Raw genomic sequence first — 27,961 nt, forward strand, 5'->3', positions numbered from 1 at the left:
AACTGAACTTTCTACGACAGAAAACCATGATATTCCAGGATTTTGGAATATACTATCAGGCAATATCCAAGCCAGCTTTGTCATTAGCTTTTTCAAAATATCAGTTACCAGGATTTGTAATGAAAATATGCACCTCTGTTTTTATATATACAATTACTGTTTATATTATATTTATTTACATCACTAGGGAGCTAGTTTTCTAAAAATGGTCACGTCTTTCTAAAAACTGCTTTGGCAGCAGTTCCTCAATGGTTTTTCTAGTGATTCCAATAAATCTCATTCTGTCAACAGTCCAAAAGATCCTGAGAGCATCCAATTCCAAGGCATTTTGAGAAAGTCAAATGACAGGCCTGGAGGCATTTCATGGGAAATTACATTTGAACTGAGAAATCACCGTATCTAAAGTGGGCTTGTATATTTTTTTTTGCTGGAGAATCTCTCAGTGCTTCCTAAGGAAGGGAGCGAAACTGATTAAGTTTGCATTTAAATGCAAATAACATATATTTACATTTTCAGAGTGATATATTTTATATTATATTTTCAAAGTGATATATTTTATATTATATTTTCAAAGTGATATAAACCAAAATATTCCTTTTTTGCCCTCCATTATGTTAAAATCTTATCTTCTGCAGTCTAACATTAAAATTTTATATATGAAATGTTTTTGCCTACAGCAGACATAATTGATTAGTGCAATACTGTAACCAGTGGTGGTTACAGTAACAACTGGTTCTCTGCCCTAATGACCGACTGGGTGGGCGTGGCCATGGTGGGCATGGCCAGGGGGTGCCCTCTGGGCAGTACTCTGCCTCCTGCACCCACCTGGGAGCAAAAAAGGGCATTGGGGGGGCCACGCTGCATCCCCCCACGCCCCATTTTGGGCCTAGGAGACCTCCCTGAAGCCTCCTGGGAGCGAAAACAGGCCATGGGGGCGGGGTGCACCACACACTCCGCACCCCATTTGGGGCCTAGGAGGCCTCCCTGAAGCCACCTGGGAGCAAAAATGGGGTGCGTGGGGACTCCTGGAAGGGGCGGGGCCAGCCAGCAATTTAACTACCGGTTCGCCCCAACTGGCTCGAACCGGCTGAATCACACTGCTGATTGTAATCTTGTTAAGTGTGGATATATAATATGCCATCCTTGGTGCTCTCAGAACTTAGTTGTTTTCCTGCAACAGATGTTTCATTAATAAACTAGGGAACATCATTAGTGCTGTTGATGTTTATGATGCTACCTAGTTTAACACTAGGAGATTTGAAAAAAAAAATGAAGCACAGGTACATTGACTTACAATAGTTCATTTAGTGACCTCTCCTATCTTTCCTATCAGGTTGAGACAAAAGAAAGAACAAGGAAGCTACGCCCTCTCCCTTGTATACGGAAAGACTATTTACCACTATCGAATAGGACAAGGAAAATCAGGGAAATACTCTGTGGAAGAAGGAACCAAATTTGATACGCTGTGGCAGGTGAGATTGCAGCGAAGACTGAGTGGTTTGCTTATTTATATCCCACCTTTATTATGTTTACAAATAACTCAAGACGGTGGACATACCTTCCTCCTCCTGTGAGGTGAATTGGGCTGAGAGAGAGTGATTAGTTCAAAGTCATTCAGTTGGCTTTCATGTTTAAGGCAGAACTAGAATTCATAGTCTCCCACTTTCTAGCCTGGTGCTAGAAGCAACTGTTATTGGCTCTCTGGTTGGTAAGTGGGAAAAACTTACCAATCAAAGTGGGATGAAGCCAAGATCCATCCCTTTGTATAGGAGTGAGTGGGCATGTTGTGTGTTGGCTGTATCATAGTTACAGGTAGTCCTTGGCTTCCAACCGTTCGTTTAGCGACCGTTTGAAGTTACAACGGCACTGAAAAAAGTGACTTATGACTGTTTTTCATACTTATGACCATTGCAGCATTCCCACAGTCACACGATCAAAATTCGGACGCTTGGCAACTGGTTCATATTTCTCACTGTTACAATGTCCCAGTGTGATCATGTGTTCACCTTTTGTGACCTTCTGATAGGCAAAGTCAATGGGAAAGATATTCACTTAAGAACCACGTTACTAATGTAAGGAGCCTGAATAGCTCAACAGACAGAGCACTATAATTTAACACCAGCTGTCTGCAATTAAAGTAAGATCGAATCTCACCAGGCTCAAGGTTGACTCAGCCTTCCATCCTTTCTAAGGTAGGTAAATTGAGGACCCAGTTTGTGGGGGCAATAAAATAACTTTGTATAAATCTACAAAAGTATGAAGGCTATTGCTTAATGCACTGTAAGCTGCCCTGAGTCTCCAGAGAAGGGCGGCATATAAATCAAATAAAAAAAAAACCAAAAACTCAGTGATTCACTCAACAGCTGTGGCAAGAAAGTTTGTAAAATAGGACAAACCTCACTTAACAGCGGTCTTGCTTAGCAACAGAAATTTGGGGGTCATAAGTCGAGGATTACCTGTATTGGCCAAATGGAACCCAGGAAGGGCAGCTTTGCTCCAATAAGTTACTGTAAAATGTATTTCTGACTTTTCCACGTATCTTTTTGAGATAAACATCTCAAATTTCCCTCCCACTTTCTCTGAGGGATGCAAGAAAATAGGGATGCCAAAAAGGCAATTAAACTAAAAACCTTGGTTGTTCATTAGTTTTCTAGCCTCCTTGACTTGGTCTCTTCATACATTGTCTTTAGTGAAGCATGCAAACCAGTGTTTGCATTTCCTGCATCAGATGAGGAGAGCCCATCTTTTTCCTTCTGCCCTAACCACTTTTTACAGAGGCACAGTTGAGAGCATTTTAACAAACTGCATCACTGTGTGGTGGCAGCAGTGCCTCAAATAGAAAGTCCATACAGAGAGTGGTAAGGACAGCCGAGAAGATTATAGGAAGCTCGCTTCCTGTTATTCAGGATACTGCATATAAGTGCTATGTACTTACAGCTGAAAGCATTGTTAGAGACCCCACACATCTCCTTCACGGTCTGTTTCTGTTGCTCCCTTCTGGGAGGAAGTTTCGAAGTATTTCTAGCAGGACTACCAGATTCGGTAACAGCTTTGTTCCTTATGCTATTCGCAGGATTCTTTTTTTTTCGCCATGTATATGTATACATTCAAATTAGACTGTGATGTTTCTCTGTGTCATATATATGTGTACTGTATGTGGGTATATGCATAATGATTACCTTTGGAGAGCTGAATGCAACGAAATTTCATTTTAATTTTATGCTGATTAGTGTACATTTAAAGTGACAATAATGTTTTTTCTCTTCTCTTCTCTTCTCTTCTCTTCTCTTCTCTTCTCTTCTCTTCTCTTCTCTTCTCTTCTCTTCTCTCCTCTCCTCTCCTCTCCTCTCCTCTCCTCTCCTCTCCTCTTCTCTTCTTCCATTCCATTCCATTCCATTCCATTCCATTCCATTCCATTCCATTCCATTCCATTCCATTCCATTCCATTCCATTCCATCTCTCTCCTCTTGATGTTCTTCTCCTTCAAAATTCTTTCACCAGCTGGTTGAGTACCTCAAACTCAAACCTGATGGCCTTATCTATTATCTGAAGGAATGCGCCCCAAATCCTGAAATGCAATCAGGTAAGATTTTAAATTCTCTCCTATCCCCGAGAAAAGGATTGGCAAGTCTAGTTATTTCCTTCCCTGTGTATATGTTTTAGTTATCATGAAATCCATATTCCTTAAAGATTGTATTACAGTTTATAACAAAAAGATCTACAGAAAAGGATGATCTCAGGATTTTTATAATCTAACAACATCCTCCAAATGTTATAGGTTTCAACTCCCCTAATTTCCTCCCCTAGCATGGTAACAAGGGGAAAAAAAATCATATTGGCTATGGGAATCTGGAAACTGATTGTGCACACATCTAGAAGGCTCCACTATACCACTATATGGATTTGGCATAAATTAGAGGGTTTGGGAAAAAGGGATGTGGTGGCTCAGTGGCTAAGACGCTGAGCTTTTTCGATTGAAAGGTGAGCAGTTCAGCGGTTCGAAACTCTAGTGCCGGGTAACGGGATGAGCTCCTGTTACTTCTTCCAACCTAGCAGTTCGAAAGCACGTAAAAAATGCAAGTAGAAAAATAGGGACCACCTTTGGTGGGAAAGTAACAGCGTTCCGTGCGCCTTTGGCGTTTAGTCATGCTGGCCACATGATCATGGAGACGTCTTCGGACAGTGCTGGCTCTTCGGCTTTGAAATGGAGATGAGCACTGCCCCTTAGAGTCGGGAACGACTAGCACGTATGTACGAAGGGAACCTTTACTTTTACCTTTTTAGAGGGTTTGGGATTTATTTTGGCAATTAGATTGGTCAATCAGACCATAAGAATTGACTGGCATTAAATGGGTAGAACAGTGGTCCAGAAGGGCAGTGGATCAGGAGATATTCTAAAATTGCACTATGACAGCCTTTAACAGAAACAGGGAGGGGTAAAATGTAAGGGAGGCTTGGGAGGGAACTGTGGAATGCAAGAGAGCCGACTGTCGCCTGGCTAAGTCCTAGTGCCCAAGGTCAAATAATGGGGAAGTTCCAGGGTGCTCAGACCATTTCCCAAAACAAATTGACTGTAACTGATAGGTGGCCAGGGATTTTACTTATGCTGATTTTACTTTCGTGCGCGAAAACTTCAGAACCGGCTTTGCTTCTTCTGTACCTATGTGGAATTATCAGTAATTGGTAAAATAATGTCCCAGGAGTTTCTTTTGCTGCATATGCATATTCCTATCCCCATAAGTCAGGGCATTCAATTTTATAGATGTTTATATACACGACAGCAGGCAGGTAGTTATACAGGTAGTTCTTGGCTTACAGCCATTTGTTTAGTGACCGTTTGAAATTAGAATGGCACTGAAAAAAGTGACTTATGACAGTTTTTCACATTTATGACCATTGCAGCATCCCCATGGTCACGTGATCAAAATCCAGGCGCTTGGCAACTGGCATGTATTTACTGTATGGTGGTTGCAATGTCTCCGGGTGATCTCCTTTTGTGACTGTCTAACAAGCGAAGTCAAGGGGAAAGCAAATTCACTTAACAACCGCGTTACTTACTTAACAACTGCAGTGATACACTTAATAACTGTGGAAAGGCCATAAAATGGGATAAAATTCACTTAACCTTTGTCTTGTTTAGCAATGGAAATTTTGGGCTCAGTTGTGGTTGAGGACTACCTGTATACCTTCTTGGTCAGCCCATATGATGTATCTGCTCTGCAAACTGCACTGGTTGCCAATATCTTTCCAATTCAGTTGTAACTGGGGTGGTTGTAACTCTTCATGGCACGGGGCCTAGATTATTTCTGGGACTGCCTCTCTGAATTATATCTACCCATCAGGAGTGGGTCCCAGTGGTGGGTTGCCCCCGGTTCACACCGGTTCTATAGAACCCGTAGTAAAACTGGTGGGAGGCTCTGCCCACTGACCCTGATGTCATCAAAACGCTTCTGCGCAAGCACAAAAGCGTTTTGATGACATTAAGGTCAGTGGGCGGAGCCTCCCGCTGGTTTTACTACCGTTTCTATAGAACCCGTTGCGAACCGGGGGCAACCCACCACTGCTACCCATCCCATCTGGTCCAGCAGAAGGGGCATGCTCTAGGGAGTGTCATCTAGCAGGGCCCAGGAAGAGAGTCTTTTTTGTGATGGTGCCCACCCTTTGAAGTTCCATTCACCCCACCCTGAGGTTACATTGGCCCCCCTGACCCTGTCAGCCTTTCACAGGCCCTTAAACTCATGATTCTATCATCAGGCCCGGGGGGGGGGGGGCGGTCAGGAGGTGTGACGGATCCCACACAACAATTATCACTGATAAATTTGTTTTCATCCCAGTTATAGCTTAAATGTGTTGTCATTTTTGTGGGGTTTTTTTTAATGTTAGCTGCTCAGAGTCATGAACTTCTGATGGGGGAGCCATGCCAAGTGAAATAATGAATTAATAAATATGCTACTGGCCACTAGGAGGCACTACATGATCAGTTTGGTTTTTGCTGGAACTCATTAGGTATAGGCAGCCCTTATATGTCAGGTATATAATCCCTCCCATATTGGGGTAGACCAGGTGCTTCGACAGAAAAACACTTAATCTCTCCCCTGGCTCAAGATGATAAAGGGAGGAGAACTTGTGGCTCAGAGGTTATGAGGTATGCAGGTAGTCCAAGTTCAAATCCGAGTAAGGGTATGGCTAGCTGATGATAGCTAAATAGCTTGAAATAGATCTATACTAGTCTCCCTTTATTTCTTTATCAGCATATATGCTGATAAATATGCGTGTGTGTGTAATACACACACACACACACACACACACACACACACACACACACATAATATACTTGGCATGGCTCCCCGTCAGAGGTTTATGACTCTGAGCAACTAACATTAAAAAAACCCACAAAACGACAACTTCAAGGGAGATCTTGCAGAGTAGTTGCAGCCCATGTTTTCCCACAGATGTAATGGCCTTCCTATAACTGTCACCTTGTCCAGGGCACACAGGTAGTCATCAATTTACAACCATAATCGAACTCAAAATTTATGTTGCTAACTGAGACAGTTGTTTTATAACCTTTCTTGCCACAGTTGTTAAGTGAATCACTGGAATTGTTAAGTTAATAATACAATTGTTAAGTGAATGTGGTTTCCCCTTTGACTTTGCTTGTCAGAAGGTCACAAAATTTGATCACATGACCCTGGGACACTGCAAACGTCATAAATACATGCCAGTTACTAAGCATCTGAATTTTGATTATGTGATTATAGGGATGCTGCAATTGTTGTAGGTGTGAAAAACAGTCATAAGTCACTTTTCCCAGTTCCATTGCAACTTCAAACGGTCACTAAATGAATTGTTATAAATGGAGGTCTGCCTGTATACACAAACAAATTTTGCTATTATTCCTTTCCTCCCTTCTTTCCAGCAGCCGCCACTCCACTGCCACCAGCACATCCATCTACATTGGTAAGTGTGGTCTTCATTTGCTCAGTGAATGCTTTTATGGATTGCTCCTCATCCATGCTGCCTGCAAAAACATTTACAGCTATCATAAAACAACCTAAAAACAATCCTCTCCAGGGGGACAAAGCAAAGGGGAAGAACAAATTAATAAGATGAAAGATGAAAGAATGATCACTATGGCAGAGAAGTCTTCCTTCTTCTCAAAATGGCTTGACCCGGTGACAAGGAGGAATAGATAGTAGATAGATAGATAGATAGATAGATAGATAGATAGATAGATAGAGATAGAAATATATAGAGATAGATAGATAGATAGAGATAGAGATAGATAGAAATAGATAGAGATAGATAGATAGATAGATAGATAGATAGAGATAGAGATAGATAGAAATAGAGATAGATAGATAGAGATAGATAGAGATAAATAGAGATAGATAGATAGATAGATAGATAGATAGATAGATAGATAGATAGATAGATAGATAATAGAGAGAGCTAAATAGGTAGGTAGGTAGGTAGGTAGGTTGATGATAGATAGATAGATAGATAGATAGATAGATAGATAGATAGATAGATAGATAGATAATAGCGAAAGCTAAATAGGTAGGTAGGTAGACAGACAGAGACAGAGACAGAGACAGAGACAGATAGATATATTTCTGAGCAGGGAATCACATACAGAAACAAAGCCCTGGGTTTTAGACCTTCACAGTTTTTCACTTTCTCAGAACACCCAGAGTTCTATTCTTGGAAATAAAGGTAATGCTAGTGCTTTTGTCTTCAGCCCTTTTAAAGTTCGTTTGAGGCTAAAACCATCTTTAGAGCAGGGCGAGAGTTTGTCAGGAAGTGAGGGAGGTACCAGCAGCCACAGTGCTAAGCAATTGAGACTTCAGGTTACAAAGACATGGATTAGGAAGGCCAGATGGATGCAACTAATACACTGGCCTAATTTGGTAAATGATGCTCATAGCTACAAGGGTTTCAGATCTTAACAACAATCCTGAGTCTGGTAGTTGTAGCTCCAAATCTCAAGCCTGTTTCTTCCGCGGGAGTTTAGTGGCATGCAGAGAACATGGAAACCATCCACTCTTTTAGCTCCATCTCTTTCAAACTGAATGTCAAGGTTTCAAGTAATGAACCCAACCAATCCAGGAATTCTGAGACTTTTGGCTTTCTCAAAGAACTGCTTTATTGAGTACATCATTTTGGCACAGTTGAAAAACAAACCAGCACTGGCTATTTCCTGTGTTTTCAGTATAGAACAATACCAGAACAAGTAGACACAAGAAGTTTTTTCCTGAATGCCATCACTCTGCTAAACAATAATTCCCTCAACACTTCAAACTAGTTATTAAGTCTGCATTACTATTAATCTTGTCATCGTTCCTATCACCTATCTCCTCCCACTTATGACTGTATGACTGTAACCTTGTTGCTGGTATTCTTACGATTTCCTAATATGATTTGATTGCTTATGTGTACCCTATGACTATCATTAAGTGTTGTACCTTATGATTCTTGATGAATGTATCTTGTCTTTTTATGTACACTGAGAGCGTATGCACCAAGACAAATTCCTTGTGTGTCCAATCACACTTGGCCAATAAAATTCTATTCTATTCTATTCTATTCTATTCTATTCTATTCTATTCTATTCTATTCTATTCTATTCTATTCTATTCTATTCTATTCTATGCTATAGTTAAAGATTAGACAGCTCTGTCCCTCCTTGTCACAGGTCACACTGTCCAATGAGTTGTTCTGGCATCTCCTTGGTAACCTCTTCCAGTCTCTGGCCAGCACCCCTTAGGATGATCTTGGTTCCCATGAGTTAATAAGTTGTTGATGTCTGGTCTGACATTCCAAAGCTCCGTCCTCCTCTCAAAGTGTGTCAAGCTGAGAAACAGAGAAAATGGCTGCAACAGGCAAAATTTGTTTTGAAGCTGACACTGGGGGTGGGTGGGGGAGTGAGTGAGCAAGATATTGTTAGTGGACTGCTATTCTGATGAGCCCCATACCCACCAGTTGCCAGGAAAATCCTATTGAAATCATTTAATGGAAAATATTGGAAAGCATGCCAAAAAAGATAAAATTGGAGCAGGATATAAATCCCAAATCAGACACGCAACTCCCTGGCTAGCTTTAGGATCCCTTTGTCCCTTTTTATTTGCAGAGTTAGGGCATAACTGAGTGGTACAGATGCATATTTTCTGCTCTGACTTTCCTAGGCTGGTCGGAGATTCACACCTCAGAACTCAGATGGATACACACCAGAGCCCTTTGGTGAGTTTGAGAACAGTATTCGCAGATACAGCATAAAGATAAAATGTTTATTTTATTGGCAGGGAAGTTCACAAATGGCATTCATGTGACCGTGGCTCATTGTGACATCATAATTGTGAGCCAAGTACCCAATTGCTCAGATTGTGATAATGTAACTGCAGGGATGCTGCAACGGTTACAACTTCATGGTCCAGTCATAGATTCCCCCTCATTCACTGCTGTCATAATTTTGATGTTTAACAGAATACAAATAGTCCTCGATTTACAACCACAATGGAGCCCAGAATTCATGTTGCTAAGTGAGAAATTTGTTAAGTGGATTTTGTAAACCAAGGCCGACATTTACTTGTACTAAGAATTACTGTTGCAATCTTCTGTCTGAAAAGAAGACATGGCAACACAATTCCTACAAGAAATACTATTCCCCAAAGAGTGCTCAACCAGCATAAATTAAATTTAAAAATTCTTGTTAGCTTGTTGTTTATAAGGTCCCATCCACTGTTCAGGCTGCAGCCTGTTTTGGAAAAAAGTTTATTGTACTTTTAATAGAACCCAAAACATGTATTTACTTTCTGTTAGTCTCCATGTAATTTCAAGTTGGAAAAAAAATCTTTTTTTTTGGCCATTTCATAAAAAAAGCATTTGAAACATACTTTTCTTTCCATTAAAACATAATAATAAAAAGTAGTATTATCAGTGGCCACAGGAGGGTGTAAAGTAATCACACTGTACAATATCCTTAATGTGATAGAACAACATTAGGATACACTGTACAGCATATGTTACTTTATCACCCTCTTGTGGCCACTTGTGGGGTTACTTTTTTTGGAAAAAAAAAATACGGTTCTTTCGGCTTCAGAAGCTCAGCTCCAAGTACCTGGTTAATACTTCCTCGGGAGACCACCAGAATAATGTCCTCCTATTGGAGGTTTGCTTAGTTCTAACTCCATTTGCCTTCTGGAAGAAGTTGGGCTTTTCTGAAAGGGGTGGGGGGTATGAAACAGTCTTAATTGTTGCTAGTGGGTTTTAGTTATTTTAGATATTGTATTTTTAGATATTGCATTTTTGTATATCTTGTGTTTTTTTAAGCCCTGGAGAGATTATTTAGCTTGTGGTGGGGTAGAAATTAGACAAATATTCACACAGACACAGTTCACACTTGGATGCTCTTGGTGGCCAATTAGATGTGTTAGGAAATAGCTATTGCCTAACTGGTTGGGTTGGCAATATATATAAACCATCAATGGAGTAGGGGACCATATCATGTGCTGGGGGCGCGCACCCGCTGTTTGAGAGCAATTGCGCGCTCCGGTCCCCAAGACTCCACTCGGATACTAGGTGGCTTAGATACTCAGGACCTGAGCCTCCGGCTGATGTTATGCAATGCCAGGTCCGTGGTTAATAAGGCCCCCCTCATCCATGATCTTATACAGGAGGGGGGAGCAGACCTGGCAGCTATTACTGAGACTTGGTTGGGCCCGGAGGAAGGGGTCCCCCTGGTTGAGATGTGCCCACCGGGCTTTAGAGCGCTTCATCAGCCGAGGGCCCAGGGGAGGGGCGGGGGGGGGTGGCGGTTATTATTAAAGAAGATCTTGGTCCGAGGGAAACCACTGTGCCACAGACGGCCGGATGTGAAACCCTCTTTGTGAGATGGGGTCATGGGGCTCAGATGGGCCTATTGCTCACGTACCTGGCTCCCTGCCGCGTGGCAACGGCCCTGCCCGAGCTACTCGACGTGATAGCCATGGTGGCAGTTGACACACCCAGGCTTATGGTCATGGGTGATTTCAACCTGCCATCTGTTGGTGAGACGTCTGAGATGGCCCGGGAGTTCATGGCTTCCATGATGGCCATGGACCTGACCCAGTTAGTTCATGGCCCCACCCACAGGGGGGGTCACACTCTGGACCTGATTTTTGTCTCTGGCCAGTGGTTGAGTGGCCTTGTTATAGGGGATATAGACATGGAACCCTTGTCATGGTCTGACCACTCGCTCCTTCGCCTAGATCTTCGAATCGCTACACCCCGCCGCAGGGAGGCGGAGCCTACAAGATGGGTCCGCCCCAGGCGCCTGATGGATTCTGATAGATTCCAGATGGAGCTTGGGCCATTTCCTGAGGTTCTAGCCCATGACTCGGTCGGGGACCTAGTGGCGGCCTGGGATCAGGCCGCTAGCGGAGCCTTAGATCAAGTTGTGCCTTTGTGGCCTCTGACCCAGTGCTGATCCCTCGCGGCTCCTTGGTTTACTGAGGAGCTGAGGGAGATAAAGCGCCGGAAAAGACGCCTGGAGAGTGGTTGGAGGGCCAGTCTCGCCGAATCTGATCGAACACTGGTAAGGTCGCATATTAAGACCTACCTAGTAGCGATAAAAGCGGCGAAGTCCAATTACTTCTCCGCTCTTATTGCGTCATCAGAGAATCGTCCGGCGGCCCTGTTCAGAGTGACCCGCTCCCTGCTTCAACCGGGAGTGCGGGAGGACCCTCTGGAGGGCAGGGCTGAGGATTTCGGACGATATCTGTATGACAAAATCGCTCAGATCCGGCGGGATTTGGACTCTGACTGGGTAGATCCGGGCAGGATGACGAGGAATAGTCTTGAGAATGTTATCTGGGAAGAGTTTGACTTTGTGACTCCGGATGACGTGGACAGGATTTTGGGGAGACTTAATGCGACCACATGTTTACTGGACCCGTGTCCCTCCTGGTTAGTACTGGCTTCCCGGGAGGTCACACGAGGCTGGCTCCAGGGAATTATCAACGCTTCGTTGAGTGAGGGTTACTTCTCCGCTACCTTGAAAGAGGCGGTGGTGAGGCCTCTCCTCAAGAAGCCCTCCCTGGACCCGGCAGTATTGGCTAACTATCGTCCTGTCTCCAACCTTCGCTTCGTGGTGAAGGTTGTTGAGAGTGTGGTTGCACGACAGTTCCCACAATTCCTGGAGGAAACGTCCTATCTGGATCCATTCCAGTCAGGTTTCAGACCTGGGCACAGCATGGAAACGGCATTGGTCGCATTGGTTGATGATCTCTGGAGGGCTTGGGACAGGGGTTGCTCCTCTGTTCTGGTCCTATTAGATCTCTCAGTGGCTTTTGATACCATCGACCATGGTATCATGCTGCACCGGTTGGAAGAGTTGGGGATGGGGGGCACTGTGTTACGGTGGTTCTCCTCCTTTCTCTCCGACCGGTCGCAGTTTGTGTTGACAGGGGGGCAGAGGTCAACCTCGAGGCCTCTCATTTGTGGAGTGCCGCAAGGGTCGGTTCTCTCGCCCCTTTTGTTCAACATTTATGTGAAGCCGCTGGGCGAGATCATCCGTGGCTTTGGGGTGAGATACCACCAGTACGCTGATGACACCCAGCTGTACATCTCCACCCCAGGCCACCCCAGCGATGCCCTTGAAGTGATGGCCCAGTGCCTGGAGGCTGTACGGATCTGGATGGGGAGGAACAAGCTCAGGCTCAACCCTTCCAAGACTGAGTGGCTGTGGTTCCCGGCATCCCGATATAGTCAGCTAACTCCATCGCTGACTATCGGGGGCGAGTCTTTGGCCCCCGTGGAGAGGGCGCGCAATCTGGGTGTCCTCCTGGATACGCAGCTGTCCTTGGAGGAACATCTGATGGCTGTTGCCAGGGTGACCTTTTGTCAGGTTCACCTGATCCGCCAGTTGCGGCCCTTTCTTGATTGGGATTTTGTGCACACAGTCACTCATGCCCTCATCACCTCTCGCCTGGACTACTGCAACACTCTCTACATGGGGCTCCCCTTGAGGAGCACCCGGAGGCTCCAACTGGTCCAGAATGTGGCCGCGCAGGTAATTATGGGAGCTGCATGGCGCTCCTGCATAACACCGCTCCTGCGCGAGCTGCACTGGCTCCCAGTGGTCTTCCGGGTGCGCTTCAAGGTGTTGGTTACCACCTTTAAAGCGCTCCATGGCATAGGACCTAGTTATCTTCGAGACCGCCTTCTGCCACCGACGACCTCCCATCGACCCGTGCGCTCCCACAGAGAGGGCCTCCTCGGGGTGCCATCAGCCAAGCAATGCAGGCTGGTGACCCCCAGGGGGAGGGCCTTCTCTGTGGGGGCTCCCACCCTCTGGAATCAGCTGCCCCCAGAGATAAGGAGAATCCAAGACCTCCGTGCCTTCCGCCGTGCCCTTAAAACTTACCTTTTCCAACAAGCCGGGCTGGCCTAACAAATTTTTTAAATGATTTTAAATTTGTTTGTCTTTTTAAATTTTGGGCCAAATTGAGATATTTCCTTTTAATCTGTTCTTAATGTATTTATTATGTGTTTTTATTTGGCTGTACACCGCCCTGAGTCCCTAGGGAGAAGGGCGGTATATAAATTTGAAGTAAAAAATAAATAAATAAATAAATAAATAAAAAAGCATATTTGCAGTCAAAATGTAAGGTATAGCTTTAAGACTGTAATGCTGTATTGCATCATACTGTATTCTGATTGGCTAGCTCTGTAGCCAATGTACTTAAGAGGAAGCTTGAATCATGGCTTATTGTTCTTATTACATTATTATTTCTACCTCTGCTCCTCTCTGCGCATATTCCTTAACATTGGTTATGGGCCCAGAATACTGAGAGTTGGTGTGAATACACAGTACTATATTCAGACAGCTGTGTTTGTGGTCAATTGTCTAAGTGAAGATGGCACAAGAACAGTCATCCAACATATCCATGATAACCCGGTTGGATGGAACAAACTATTTTTCCTGGTCTATAAAATGCAGCCTACTTCTGCGCAAGGAAGGGCTATGGGATGTAGTTATTAATCCACCGGTTGTAACTGATTGGAATCCAGCAGACGATGAAGATTCGAAGAAAATAGCTGAATTTTACCGGGATAACGAAAAGGCTCTTTGTATTATTGGACTGACACTGAATGACCAGCAGCTAGTCCATATTCGTGGCGAGGATTCTGCTGCCAGGTGTTGGAACAATTTGAAGAGGATTTATGTTCGTGATAGTTTGGGTGCACACATACATCTTACACGTAAACTGTTTAGAGCTCGTCTTCTGAAAGGTGGAGATATGTTAGCTCATTTGGAGTTTATGAAGAGAACTTTACAAGAGCTACATGAAAAAGAGCTAATTTTCTCAGAACTGCATCAGGTTTATATCATTCTTTCCTCTTTGGATGAAAGTTTTGATGATTATTTGTCTTCACTGGAAGTTTTGACCAGAGATGAACTAACATTGACTGGCATAACCGGAAGATTGTTAGAAGAGTCCAGAAGAAGGCAAGAAAGAGACCAACTGAGAGAGAGACAACCACAGGAAGAAAAACTGTCTTCAACTGCCTATACTGTTAGAAAATGTTTTTCTTGTGGGGCCAAGGGTCATATAGCTAGATTCTGTAAAAATGGTAAGAAAATGAATACTGGTAATCAACAGAGAGTCAAAAAGAATGTTAATCTAGCTATATCTAGTTCCACTACTGTAAACCATGATTTGTGGGTAGTTGACAGTGGGGCATCGCAGTCTATCACTAGAAGTAAAGAGAGATTTGTAAACATGACTAATAGAAAACAACATATATCATTAGCCAATGGGTGGAAAATGAAAGCATCTGGAGAAGGTATTGCATATTGTTCATGTATAAATGAGCAGTTACCAATGTTGTATATATCTAAACTAAAATTTAACTTGCTATCTGTAGAAGCATTGATAAAAGTTGGATTTGTAGTAAGCTTTAGGGGAGATAAATGTTTGATAGAAAGGGATGGTACAAGTGTTACTGCAAAGTTAGAGAACGATTTGTTTGTTCTGAAAGATGATTCATTACTCATGGCTAATGCTAACTCAGTTTATGATAACAGGAAGCCACATGATGAATGTATTCATTTGCTTCATAGGCGTTTGGGACATATAAACTTTAAGGTGTTAAAAAGAACTGTAGAATTATCTGAGGGGATAAAATTAAAATCTTATTAAAAATACCTCAGTTGTAAGCCTGCTAAGACACCATGCTAAGTTTTAAGCATGGTAATATTCAAAGTCCTGTATTCGACAAGGAAATATATCAATCCTTGATTGGTAGTCTATCTTATATTAGTAATTGGTCTAGGCCAGATATATCCTATAGTGTAAATCAACTGGCTAGGTATAATGCTAAACCAACTTATAGGCATTGGAAAGCTACTAAACAAATACTTAGGTATTTGAAACAAACAATGCATTATGCGTTATATTTGGAGCTTAGTAATGATCTTGTATTAACTGCATATGCTGATTTAAGTTTTGCAACTGATTTACCTACACGTAAATCAACATCGGGTATTGCAGTACTGTTGGGTAATGCTTTAATAGGCTGGAAGTCCATCAGGCAAAAAGCACATTAGTTTATCAACTATGGAAGCTGAGTTTTCCTGTTTATCTTTGATGTGCACAGAACTAGTATATTATAAATAACTGTTATTAGATATCGGCTTAACTGTAAACGATCCATTTGTAGTTTATGAAGATAATCAAGCTGCAATTAAAATGGCAAATAATTTAGCTGTAAGGACACATTGATATAAGATACTTGAATGTGAGACAATGTGTACAGAGTAAAATTATTCAATTAGAATACTGCATGACTGAAAATAATATTTCAGACCATTTTACAAAAGCTCAGGGTGCAATTAAGCATAAAGCGTGTTGTGAGTGTTATGGTTTAAGAATGTAAGCTATTATATATTGTCCTACCCAAAAGGGAGAATGTTAGGAAATAGCTATTGCCTAACTGGTTGGGTTGGCAATATATATAATTCATCAATGCATGTTTGCAGTCAAAATGTAAAGTATAGCTTTAAGACTGTAATGCTGTATTGCATCATATTGTATTCTGATTGGCTAGCTCTGTAGCCAATGTACTTAAGAGGAAACTTGAATCATGGTTTATTGTTCTTATTACATTATTATTGCTACCTCTGTTCCTCTCTGCCTGTTCCCTCTACGCATATTCCTTAACAAGATGCTTCTTGGGATGTTCACAACTAGGAAACAAAGCTTTTTCCCAGCATTGTTCTCCTTCAGGTCATAGTTGGAGGCCTGCTGCCTTCAACCTAGAGGTATCATGGCATCTTCAAGACTCCTATCCCTTGTTAGGCTTTTCTTCCATGGATTTATGTCATTCAAGCCCTTACTTGAAATCCTGAATTTGCTATTGTAGAAAGAGAGGATAGAAAGGAAGCCATAAGGCTGAAAAGCAGGCATTGTGAGAAGGTTCTAATATTTTAAGGTCTCTATTGGTCTGAGCAAAAATCCAAGTAAGCTCAACAGACTGTACCAATGCATAATTTCATTCACATTCTGGTTTCCCTTAGATTGTTTCAAGATGCCTCACAGAGTGGCATGGAGACCATAATTTCCCCCTGTTATTTAATCCCACTACTTGGTGATCAGAAGAATATTGTTATGGTTAATCAAAGTTCTGTTCAATTTCAGTGAAACATACTGTAAATTGGCTTACTCTTACAGTTTTACAGGAGCCTATGTCACTAATACAACACGGGTAGCTTGAACTGAACCTAGGAGAAGGGGGAATTCTGAAACAAGGAAGGGGATCTTCAAACACGAAACCCACAACTAATCTACTTTATTTTCTTGGGGATGGAATAGGAGCAGGGAAAAAGACTCGGATCTTGCCCATGGACACAACATGTTATGAAAGCCCATACAGTGATCCTGAAGAGCTCAAGGACCGGAAATTATTCTTAAAAAGGAGCAGTCTGATGATAGATGAAGTGGACCTGGGAGAGGGCAACTTTGGGTGTGTCAGGAAAGGAGTTTACAAAATGAAGAAGTAAGTGCACACCATGTTTTCTGGATAAATTTCTCTTAATGTGCTGAGACAGATCTCTGCAGTTTTCAGAAGTTGCTATTCCCTATGAGAAAAATCAAATTTTATTATTTATTTATTTATTACTCATATTTCTATGCCGCCCACTCTCTGAGGACTCTGGGCAGTTTACACCAAAGACAGTATAGTATACTAAATAGCATATTGCCCCCAACAATCTGGGTCCTCATTTTACCCACCTCAGAAGGATGGAAGGCTGAGTCAACTTTGAGCCAGTGAGATTTGATCTGCTGACATGCTGAACTAGCAGTCAGCTGAAGTAGCTGCAGTACTGCACTCTAACCACTGCGCCACCTCAGCTTGGGATAAAATATACAGTCACAACATGGGGGTATTACAGTCAATATATTCCTTTGCTTTGAGGTTCTCTTCTTGGTTGTTATTTTAAAACCCCACATTTTGTTTTTAGGAAATTATGTTACATTCATTCTCTTTCATGGAGTTTGCTGTGGTTACTTTTTGTTATATATATCTTATTGTTATATATATAGATAAGGGAGCTATGTTGGCAGCTATTTTCTGATGACTGCCATTTTATTTTTCCCAGAATCCCAGAGATGTTTTGTTTCAGGGCTAGTATGATGTAAAAAAGATGTTGAGACTCTAGAAAGAGTGCAGAGAAGAGCAACAAAGATGATTAGGGGACTGGAGGCTAAAACACATGTAGAATGGTTGCAGGAACTAGGTATGTCTAGTTTAATGAAAAGAAGGACTGGGGTAACATGATAGCAGTGTTCCAATATCTCAGGGGCTGTCACAAAGAAGAGGGAGTCAAACTATTCTTCAAAGCACCTGATGGCAGGACAAAAAGCAACGGATGGAAACTAATCAAGGCGAGAAGCAACCTAGAACTAAGGAGAAATTTCCTGACAGAACAATTAATCAGTGGAACAATTTGCCTCCAGAAGTTGTGAATGCTCCAACACTGGAAGTTTTTAAGAAGATGTTGGATCACCATTTGTCTGAAGTGGTGTAGGGTTTCCTGCCTAAGCAGGGGGTTGGACTAGAAGACCTCCAAGGTCCCTTCCAACTCTGTTTTCTATTCTATTCTATTCTATTCTATTCTATTCTATTCTATTCTATTCTATTCTATTCTATGAAATAAAATTGCACTCATTAGGGGATGACTGCCCAAAATAGTTGACATTTCTAGAAAGAAAGAGAACAACGATGAATCACATGTGTTTGGAGTTATATTCAATTTTTTTGTTTGGAGTTACAGCATATTCATTTTTTTTTTTTGTTTGGAGTTATATTCATTTCGAAACAATTCAGGCTCCTCACATCAACTGTTCCCTACTTTTGCTATCATGAGTGGCATTTCCATCTAGGATTGATATGATAGCAGTGTTCCAATATTTGAGGGGCTCCTACAAAGACGAGGGGGTAAAACTATTTTCCAAAGCACCAAAATGCAAGATGAGAAATAATGGATAGAAACTAACTAAGGAGAGAAGCAACCTAGAACTAAGGAGAAATGTCCTAATGGTGAGAGCAATCAACGGGTGGAACAGCTTGCCTTCAGAAGTTGTGGGAGGTTCTGTCACTGGAGGCTTTCAAAAAGAGACTGGACCATCATTTGTCTGAAATGGTAAAGGGTATCCTGCTCAAGCAAAGGGTTGGACTAGAAGACCTCAGAGGTGCCTCCCAACTCTATTCTACCTTCTACCTTCTCATTTTCTCTCCCTTCCAGGAAGCAAATTGATGTAGCCATCAAAATGCTAAAAGATGGCAACGGAGTGGTACAGCAGGATGAAATGATGAAGGAGGCCCAGATTATGCACCAGCTTGACAATCCTTACATTGTTCGTCTCATTGGAGTGTGTCATGCGGAAGCCCTCATGCTGGTGATGGAGATGGCATCAGGTGGCCCCCTGCACAAGTTCTTGTCTTCCAAGAGGTGAGTTGATGCCATCACATCATGCAAGAAATGTATACTTTTCCAGGATGTGGGCTTAGAACCATTTATGACCCATCAGTTCAGTGTCGCTGAGATAATCACAAAGTCATATATTCTGGAAGGGGTCTTTGATGTCAGCTACTCCACTTCTCAGCTCTGTGGGGTGAGGTGAGAGAGGACCTGGGAGGCCTGACACAGGCCGTTTGTGAGTATCTCTCTGCTCAGGGCCTGAAAATCCTCCCTGATAAGTTGCCAAGTGTCCAAATTTTGACCAAATGCCCACAGGGATGTTGCAACGGTTGAAATATGAAAAACAGTCATACGTCACTTTTTTCAGTGCCACTGTAGCTTCGAACAGTCACTAAACGAATGCTTGTAAGTCAAGGACTAACTGTAATAAGGAAATGAGTGAGGGAAGGGTTATGCGGTGCTTGTAAGATAAACCTTCCATTATCTGGAATTCTCCAAATGTACTTGGTCTACAAATCCTAGAATATAACAAGTAGCCAAGTGGAGAGGTGAAGTTCCAGTCCATAAGGAGCAGATCAAGTAGAGGCAGTCCTTGACTTACAAGCACAATCGACCCAAAGTTTCTGTTGGTGAGACAGTTGTCAATTGAGTTTTGATCCATTTTACAACCTCTCTTACCAGGGTTGTTAAGTGAATCACTGCAGTTGTTAAGCTAGTAGCATGATTGTTAAGTGAGCCCGGCTTCTCCATCGACTTTGCTTGTCAGAAGGTCACAAAAGGTGATCACATGACCAGGGGTGGGTTCTACTTACCTTTACTACCGGTTCGCAGCAGGGCCGCGTGCTGGTTTTACTACCAGTTCTATGACATTGGGGTCAGTCGGCGGAGCCTCCCGCTGGTTTTACTACCAGTTCTATAGAACCGTGCGAACCGGGGGGCAACCCACCACTGTACATGATCCTCAAGACATGGCTACCAACATGACTCAGTTGCCAAGAATTTTGATCATGTGACCCTGGGGATGCCACAACAGTCGTAAGTGTGAAAAACGATCATACCTGACTTTTTTCAGTGCCTTTCTAACTTCGAACAGTCACTAAATGAACTGTTGTAAATCGAGGGCTACCTGTAAGGGAACACGGTTGTGAGATTTTTTTTTTTTTCCTCTTCATTTTCCCTTAGGGATGAAGTTCCTGTGAATAACGTGGTCGAACTGATGCATCAGGTGTCCATTGGAATGAAGTATCTGGAGGAAAAGAACTTTGTCCACCGGGACTTGGCTGCCCGGAATGTGTTGCTTGTCAACCAGCATTATGCCAAGATCAGTGATTTTGGGCTTTCCAAAGCTTTGGCAGCTGATGACAGTTATTATATGGTGAGCAAGAAGACAAGATGGGAAATCAATCCTGCTGGCATTTCAGAGAGACCAATAAAGGAGAATATTTGTCGCTCAGGGTTGGCATGAGGGGGTCCTTGGTGCTCTCTGAGCTTGCTTGTTTTCTTGCAGACGTTTATTTTCCCCTTATTTCTGACATGTCTACTTTCTTGTCCCCAGATGGGAAACGAATCCCGGTATAAGTTCCTTGCTAGCATTGATGATGCTACCTAGTTTGGGTAATGAAACATCTGCAAGAAAACAAGCAAGCTCAGAGAGCACCAAAGACTCCTAATTTCAGAGAGAATTTTGTTGGAAAGGATAAGAAGGGTGGGAAGGATGATTTCATTCTCACTTTTTATCTCACCTTTTATTTTACCAGGCTGGTCTGGCCTAACCTTTCCCATTCTTTTTTAATGTAAATTTTAATTTGCTCTTAACCTGGGGTTTTAAATTTGTCTTGGGCTAAATTGATTTAATTTGATTTTATTTTTGTTCTTAATTTTTGTATTTTACGTGTTTTATTCTGTGCCTGTTCACCGCCCTGAGTCCTTCGGGAGTAGGGCGGTGTACAAATTAAATAAAACATAAAAGCTTTAATGCAAGCATTCTCTGTTAGCGCTTCCTGAATACATAAAAAACAGAGCAGAAAGTCATTTATCTCTTTTTCTTCTTACCTTTTTGCACTTCTGTCCCTAGTCTCTTATCGTTTCTCTTTATTTATTAGAACAGAATAGAATAGAGTAGAGTAGAGTAGAGTAGAGTAGAGTAGAGTAGAGTAGAGTAGAGTAGAGTAGAGTAGAGTAGAGTAGAGCCTTGGTAGTACAGGGGTTTAAGGCACCCTGTTATTAAGCTGGTTATTAAGACCAGCTGCCTGCAATTACTGCAGGGTTCAAATCTCGCCAAGGCTCAAGGTTGACTCAGCCTTCCATCCTTTCTAAGGTAGGTGAAATGAGGACCCAGTTTGTGGGGGCAATAAGCTGACTTTGTATAAATATACAAAAGGATGAAGGCTATTGCTGAGCACATTGTAAGCCGCCCTGAGTCTTCGGAGAAGGGCGGCATATAAATCAAATTAAAAAAAAAAAAAGTAGAGTAGGGATAGGGATAGGGATAGGGATAGGGATAGGGATAGGGATAGGGATAGGGATAGGGATAGGGATAGGGATAGGGATAAGGATAGGATAGGATAGGATAGGATAGGATAGGATAGGATAACAGAGTTGGAAGGGACCATGGAGGTCTTCTAGTCCAACCTCCTGCTTAGGCAGGAAACCCTACACCACTTCAGACAAATGGTTATCCAACATCTTCTTAAACACTTCCAGTGTTGGAGCATTCACAGCTTCTGCAGGCAAGTTGTTCCATTTATTAATTGTTCTAACTGTCAGGAAATTTCTCCTTAGTTCTAAGTTGCTTCTCTCCTTGATTAGTTTCCACCCATTGCTTCTTGTCGTACCCTCAGGTGGGTAGTTTGGAGAATAGCTTGACTCCCTCTTCTTTGCGGCAGCCCCTGAGATACTGGAACACTGTTATCATGTCTTCCCTAGTCCTTCTTTTCATTAAACCAGACATACCCAATTCCAGCAACCGTTCTTCATATGTTTTAGCCTCTAGTCCCCTAATCATCTTTGTTGCTCTTCCACTCTCTTTCTTTATTATTATTTATTAATATTTCATTTTTTCAAAGCTGCTTATCTCCCATCTCCCTCAAAGAGAGGCTCTTGATTATTAGTTTATCTTGGTTTTTTTATGTGTAGGCTTTGCAAAATGTGATAACATTATTTGAAAAACAAAACTAACTATCATGGGGGGGGGATATACATTATATACCTAAATAAATAAATAAATAAATGAATTGGTAAACACTCTTAAGTGCACCTGTCTGTGTGGGTGCCACAGCAGAGTCTGTCCTATTGAATATCAAAAATCCACCTTGATAGAAATCTGTTTATCTTATGACCTTTAAGATAAAGCTGCTTCTAGAGGTATATAGAATTTAAAAGAATTTCAAGAGTTGCAAAGGAGACTACATCACTTTCCGCCATCATTTTGTATTTTAGGAGAAATAAATATGTGCTTGTACAGGTATTCCTAGACTTACAACCATTTGTTTAGTGTATGTTCAAAGTTACAACGGCATTGAAAAAAGTGACTTATGACCGTTTTTCACACTTACGACTGTTGCAGCATCCCTGTGGTCATGTGATCAAATTTGGGGTGCTTGGCAACTGGTTCATGTTTATGACGGTTGCGGTGTCCCAAGGACATGGGATCGCCTTTTGCAACCTTCAGACAAGCAAAGTCAATGGGGAAGCCAGATTCACTTAACGTCTGTGTTACTAACTTAACAATCGCAGTGATTCAATTAACAACCGTGGCAAAAAAAAGGTGGTAAAACAGGGCAAATCTCACTTAACAACTCTCTCGCTTAGCAACATAAATGTTGGCTCCATTATGGTTGCAAGTCAAGGACTACATACTTGGTCTCCTCAAATAATTCATCTCATCCAAATAGTTTTTACCTGGAGAAATTTCCATTCTGTCCTCATCTACAGGCCAAGACGACTGGGAAGTGGCCATTGAAGTGGTATGCGCCAGAGTGCATCCTGTATCGGAAGTTTTCAAGCAAGAGTGATGTCTGGAGTTATGGGGTGACTATGTGGGAGGCCTTTTCTTATGGTCAGAAACCCTACAAGGTAAATATGGATAGAATTTGGTTGTACACTAGGGAGAGCTCAAAAAAGTTAAGGTAGTGCTGTGATCTAAAGAATGAGGCTGCAATTGTATGGTTGTGAAGCCACCTTAAATGAATTTTGTATTTTTGTTATTTTTTAATTGTATTTTTATTGCTTTATGTTGGTTTTGATAAATACATTTTGACGTTTTGGCCCTACTCCGTGGGTGCCTCTGAATTAGAACCTGCTTCTGGATGCGTGCAATTGGCTCCAGGTTTTTTGTGAACAGGATTCAGCAAAAATTATTTCCCTCATATGAAGCTTTATTAAGTGTCTGCTGCAGACGGGAAGTGAAAATAGTTCACAAGACACCTTTCCAGTCAAAGCACCTGATTTCATCATTTTATTTTCTAAGAATAGCTTTGAGGTCTCTATTTATTTATTTGTATCCTGCCTTTATTATTTGTACAAATAATTCAAGGTGGCAAACATATTGAACGTACCTTCTTCCTCCTATTTTCTCCACAACAACAACCTGTGAGGGGGCTTGGGCTGAGCAAGAGTGACTGGCCCAAAATCACCCAGCTAACTTTCATGGCTAAGATGGGACTTGAACTCACACTCTCCTGCTTTCTGACTTGGTGCTTTCACCGTTAGACCAAGGTGGCTTCCTATTGGCTCAGAGGTGATGGCAGAAATACAGATTTTACTTGAATATAAAGCTTGCTTTGTAGCATGTTAGATTCCACTTAATTACTTTTAATATTAAAGCAATCTTTAGATAAAGGATTAGATGTGGCAGGGAATCTGGTGAATATCAAGGAAGGTCTTGCCAAGTGTCTTGATGTCTCCAAAGAACCTAGGAAGTAGGAAGCTGGATTGGTTTGTGTATTTGCTTATTTAAGAGATGCCCATCTTACACAATATAAACCTGGGAAGCTAACAACAATCAAACCTGTATAACATATTAAGAAATTTGTTGTTGTTGTTAGTCGCGAAGTCGTGTCCAACTTATCGTGACCCCATGGGGCCTTCCTGTCCTCTACCATCCCCTGGAGTCCATTTTAAGCCAGGGGTGGGCTTCAAAAATTTTAGCAAGGGGTTCTCTGCCCGGTTGCTGGGTGGGCATGGGCGTGGCCATGGTGGGCATGGCCTAGTCGGCCTCCTGCACCACAGCGGGGGGTGGGGTGGGAATAGGACATTTTTGCCCTTCCCGGGCTCCAGAGGCTTTCCTCAAGGTCGAAAACGGCCTCCCCAGGCTCTGGAGGCCCTTTGGAGGCCGGAAACGGGCCCATTTCCGGCCTTCCTGAATTTACAGTAGGCCCATTTTTCGCCCTCCCCGAGCCTCCACATGTGCCCTGCACTTACTTGCATGCAAAATGGGCCGCATGGTGACTCCTGGGAGGAGTGGGGCAGCGTGGGCGGGGCCAGCCAGGAGTGGAATTTGGGAGTTCTCCGAACTGCAAAGAATCTTAGCTAGAGGTTCTTCCGAACCCCTGCAAACCCCCAGCATCCCACCCATGCTTTAAGCTCACACCAACTGCTTCAGTGACTCCATCCAGCCACCTCATTCTCTGTCATCCCCTTCTTGTTTTGCCCTCAATCGTTCCCAGCATTAGACTCTTCTTCAGCAAGTCTAAGAAATACACCCTTTCTAAGAGACAACCAAGGCACCAAAACAGTTTACATCAGAAGGGGCTCAACTCCCTTCTTTGCCCAGCACCCAGGGGGAAGAGCCAGGTTTTCATAGCCTTCTGGAAGGCCAAGAAAGTAGGAGCCCTCCATCTTGTTTTGAGTTTTGTCACTCTGTATAGGCAGTAAGGAAGATGACTTTGATGGAAATATCACATAGGCAAAAGGAGCCGAAGCATTTTTTTAAAGTCCACAACAGCCAGAACACATTAGTAAACAGCACAAAGCAACACCTCTCTAATTCACAAGAGCATAAGAAGGAGAAGGAGGAGGCATATCACAATCAGACTTGCAAAACTCTTGTTATAGCCAGTGTCAATCAAAGTAGTTTTAGCTTTCCTGTGCACTTGATTTCATGGTCTGGTCTACTTGAGTGGGGCTGATTCTAGCGTTTTACCAAAACAGATGCTCAGCTTCATTAACCAATCTCTTTCTCCCCTTCTAGAGAATGAAAGGACCCGAAGTCATGGCATTCCTCGAGGAAGGGAAGCGTATGGAACGTCCATCCAGCTGTCCAGAAGAGATGTACAAGTTGATGAATCTATGTTGGACTTACAAGTAAGGCGAGAACCACCACCTTCTCTTTCGGTTTGGCAGCAGAGGCATGCTAAGAGTCCCTCAGCCAAGGAGGATCACATTTCTAGACTCAGAAAACATGCTTTTCTGTACCGATAAAGGAGAATATTTGTAGCTCAAAGCTGAAATGAGGAGTCTTTGGTGCTCTCTGAAATCGGTTGTTTTCTTGCAGATGTCTGTAGAGATTTTCAGTCATCCAGATCATGGCTGTCCCAAAGGTGCTTTTTTCAGGAGGCAACTGGACTTTCTTGTTTTTTATTTGAAGATGTTTCGCTTCTCATCCATGAAGCTTCTTCAGCACTGACAGAATAGTGGGTTCCATTCCCCTGAGCTGAAGAAACTTCTTGAATGAGAAGTGAAACATCTTCAAAGAAAGATCAAGAAAGTCCAATTGCTTCCTGAAAAAAAGCAACTTTGGGATTTTCTTGCAGATGTTTCATTACCTGATGGTGTTACCTAGATTGCTAATGAAACATCTGCAAAAAAACAACCAAGCTCAGAGACCATCAAGGACACCTCGTGCTTTTCTGTTGCAGCGTTCGCCTTTTGGAACATGACCCTCCCTATGATTTTGCAAAGCCTTGAACTCTGAAAGTGTTCCCAAGCATGAGGGCGGATTGTTGCAATTGTCATCTCGACATTTTGTCCATACCTGCAAACTAGGCTTGGGCTCTACTTACCTTTACTACCGGTTTGCAACGCATGCACAGAAGCATTTTGATGACATCAGAGTCGGTGGGTGGAGCCTCCCACCGATTTTACTACCGGTTCTATAGAACCGGTGCGAACCGGCGGCAACCCACCACTGCTGCAAATACCTCCATGCTAGAGACCAGATTTCATTGGAGAGGGAACTTTGCCATGTATGTAGGTGTGTCATTCATACAAGATTATTTTACCCTTATTTCTGACATGTCTACTTTCTTGTCCCCAGATGGGAAGACCGCCCAAACTTTGCTGCTGTGGAGACACTGATCCGCACGTATTATTACAGCATTGTTGACAAGAAGGAAGAGATGTCGTAGAAAAAAAATGTGATGGACATCATGGACTCATGAAAATCGTTGGAAGGCACATGTGCTGCATTACCTCTTGCCAGCTTCAGCATTTCTGAAGGGATGGTGTGCTGCAGAGCTCCATTTTTTTTTTTCAATCATTCAAAGAATCTCCCTCTCTCTCCCTTTTTACCTGGGACAGCAGGATGCTCATGACTGTTAATACTGTGATATATATATATATATTGAACAAATCATAGGGAACATTCACCAAGGAAATATCTTAGGCGCAATGTTTACCTTCCAGCTTTTGTTTTCTGTTAATGAGACTGTGGGGATTAGAATGTTGTGAGAGCTCCCTTGGGTTAGGAAAGGAGTTTTAATTTGGGGGCCATTTCTTTTTTATGCTTGTTTTTTGTTGTTTTTCCTATGTATTTGTTGGATTGTTGTTAATTGTTTCAGATGGGAATGTACAAAAATGGGAATTGTATATGCTGCACAGGGTCATTTTGATTGGACTGGCTGATCAGCACTGTAAAATAAATAAAAATGAAAAGCATCCATTTCTCCGCTATAACGCCTCGATGCTTACTCCTTTGCAACAGACAGAATCACAGAATGACAGAGTTGAAAGGGACTCTAGAGGTCTTCTAGTCTAACCTGCTGCTCAAGCAGGAAACCCTATACCATTTCAGTCAGATGGCTGTCTAATCTCTTCTTAAAAACCTCCGGTGTTGGAGCACCCACACCTTCTGGAGGCAAGCTGTTCCACTGATTAATTATTCTGTCAGGAAATTTCTCCTTAGTCCTAATTTCCATCTATTGCTTCTTGTCTTACCTTGTCCTACCATCAGGTGGTTTTCAAAATAGGTTGACCCCCTCTTTTTTGTGGCAACCCCTTAAATATTGAAACACTGCTATCATGTCACCACTAGTCCTTCTTTTCATTAAACTAGACAGATCCAATTCCTGCAACTATGGTTTAGACTGCTGGATCTTAGGGGCAGTGAGTCTGGCAGCTTCCCTATATCTGCTCTAGGGGTGAAATGCTACCGGTTCACACCAGTTCGGACAAACCAGTAGCAGTGGCGGTGGGTGGTTCGGAGAACCGGTAATGGCGTGTCAGGTTAAATGTCTAACTATCTTACACAACAACCCCACAGCCCGGTGAGAGTTAACAAATCACATATCCCATCATCCCCATAGCCACACCTTACCTCCTGACTCCTCCCCCTGGGTATAAAACCTTCCACCACGAGGTCATCCAGCAGTTCCAGATGTATACCTGCAAGGGAAAGAACAAAGGTCAGTTAGGTTTAACTGAATAGGCCTAGGATTAATTCAGGCCTGCAATAAAAGGATTTAAGAAATATATATATGCTTGTTTTGTGAGTTATTGGGTCAGATCCATCCCTATAACATGGCAGCAGCGCAAGGCTCCGCCTACCCACCTGGACATTGTTATTTCCTGGTTTTAACCAGGAAGTAACCTGTTTTTTACCTTCTGCGCATGCACAGAGGGTACAAAATTGTGCACGTGCAGCAGACACACTTCCAAACCAGTAGGGAAGGTAAGTAGATTTCACCCTTGAACTGCTCCCATTTGATGCTTTAGGATTGCAAATCCCAGAATTCCTAGTCAGCTGTTCCAGACAGGGGAGGGGGGGACAATTGGAAAGTG

The 27,961-nt window shown here is 42.6% G+C and overlaps 1 protein-coding gene across 3 annotated transcripts in view; it reads left to right on the top strand.

The window, feature by feature from the left end:
- Nucleotides 1–26,442, top strand: part of ZAP70 (zeta chain of T cell receptor associated protein kinase 70) — a 32,827-nt gene extending 6,385 nt beyond the window's left edge. Inside the window, exons 3-12 of one of the 3 annotated variants that reach the window (XM_070931808.1) lie at nt 1,334–1,472; nt 3,502–3,583; nt 6,920–6,966; nt 9,186–9,240; nt 16,857–17,037; nt 18,788–18,994; nt 20,147–20,339; nt 22,898–23,038; nt 25,155–25,267; nt 26,220–26,442. In XM_070931808.1, coding sequence (XP_070787909.1) covers nt 1,334–1,472; nt 3,502–3,583; nt 6,920–6,966; nt 9,186–9,240; nt 16,857–17,037; nt 18,788–18,994; nt 20,147–20,339; nt 22,898–23,038; nt 25,155–25,267; nt 26,220–26,310 — 1,249 coding nt within the window. In that variant the 3' untranslated portion in view covers nt 26,311–26,442. Of the gene's footprint in view, nt 1–1,333; nt 1,473–3,501; nt 3,584–6,919; nt 6,967–9,185; nt 9,241–16,853; nt 17,038–18,787; nt 18,995–20,146; nt 20,340–22,897; nt 23,039–25,154; nt 25,268–26,219 lie in introns of all 3 variants that reach the window. The other 2 variants (XM_070931809.1, XM_070931811.1) reach the window with 2 other exon arrangements.
- Nucleotides 26,443–27,961: the final 1,519 nt, after the last annotated feature.

Source organism: Pituophis catenifer, unplaced genomic scaffold (assembly GCF_029215685.1).
Source record: "Pituophis catenifer annectens isolate HBS135680 unplaced genomic scaffold, rPitCat1.0.hap2 SCAF_1, whole genome shotgun sequence".
NCBI classification, from domain to species: domain Eukaryota; kingdom Metazoa; phylum Chordata; class Lepidosauria; order Squamata; family Colubridae; genus Pituophis; species Pituophis catenifer.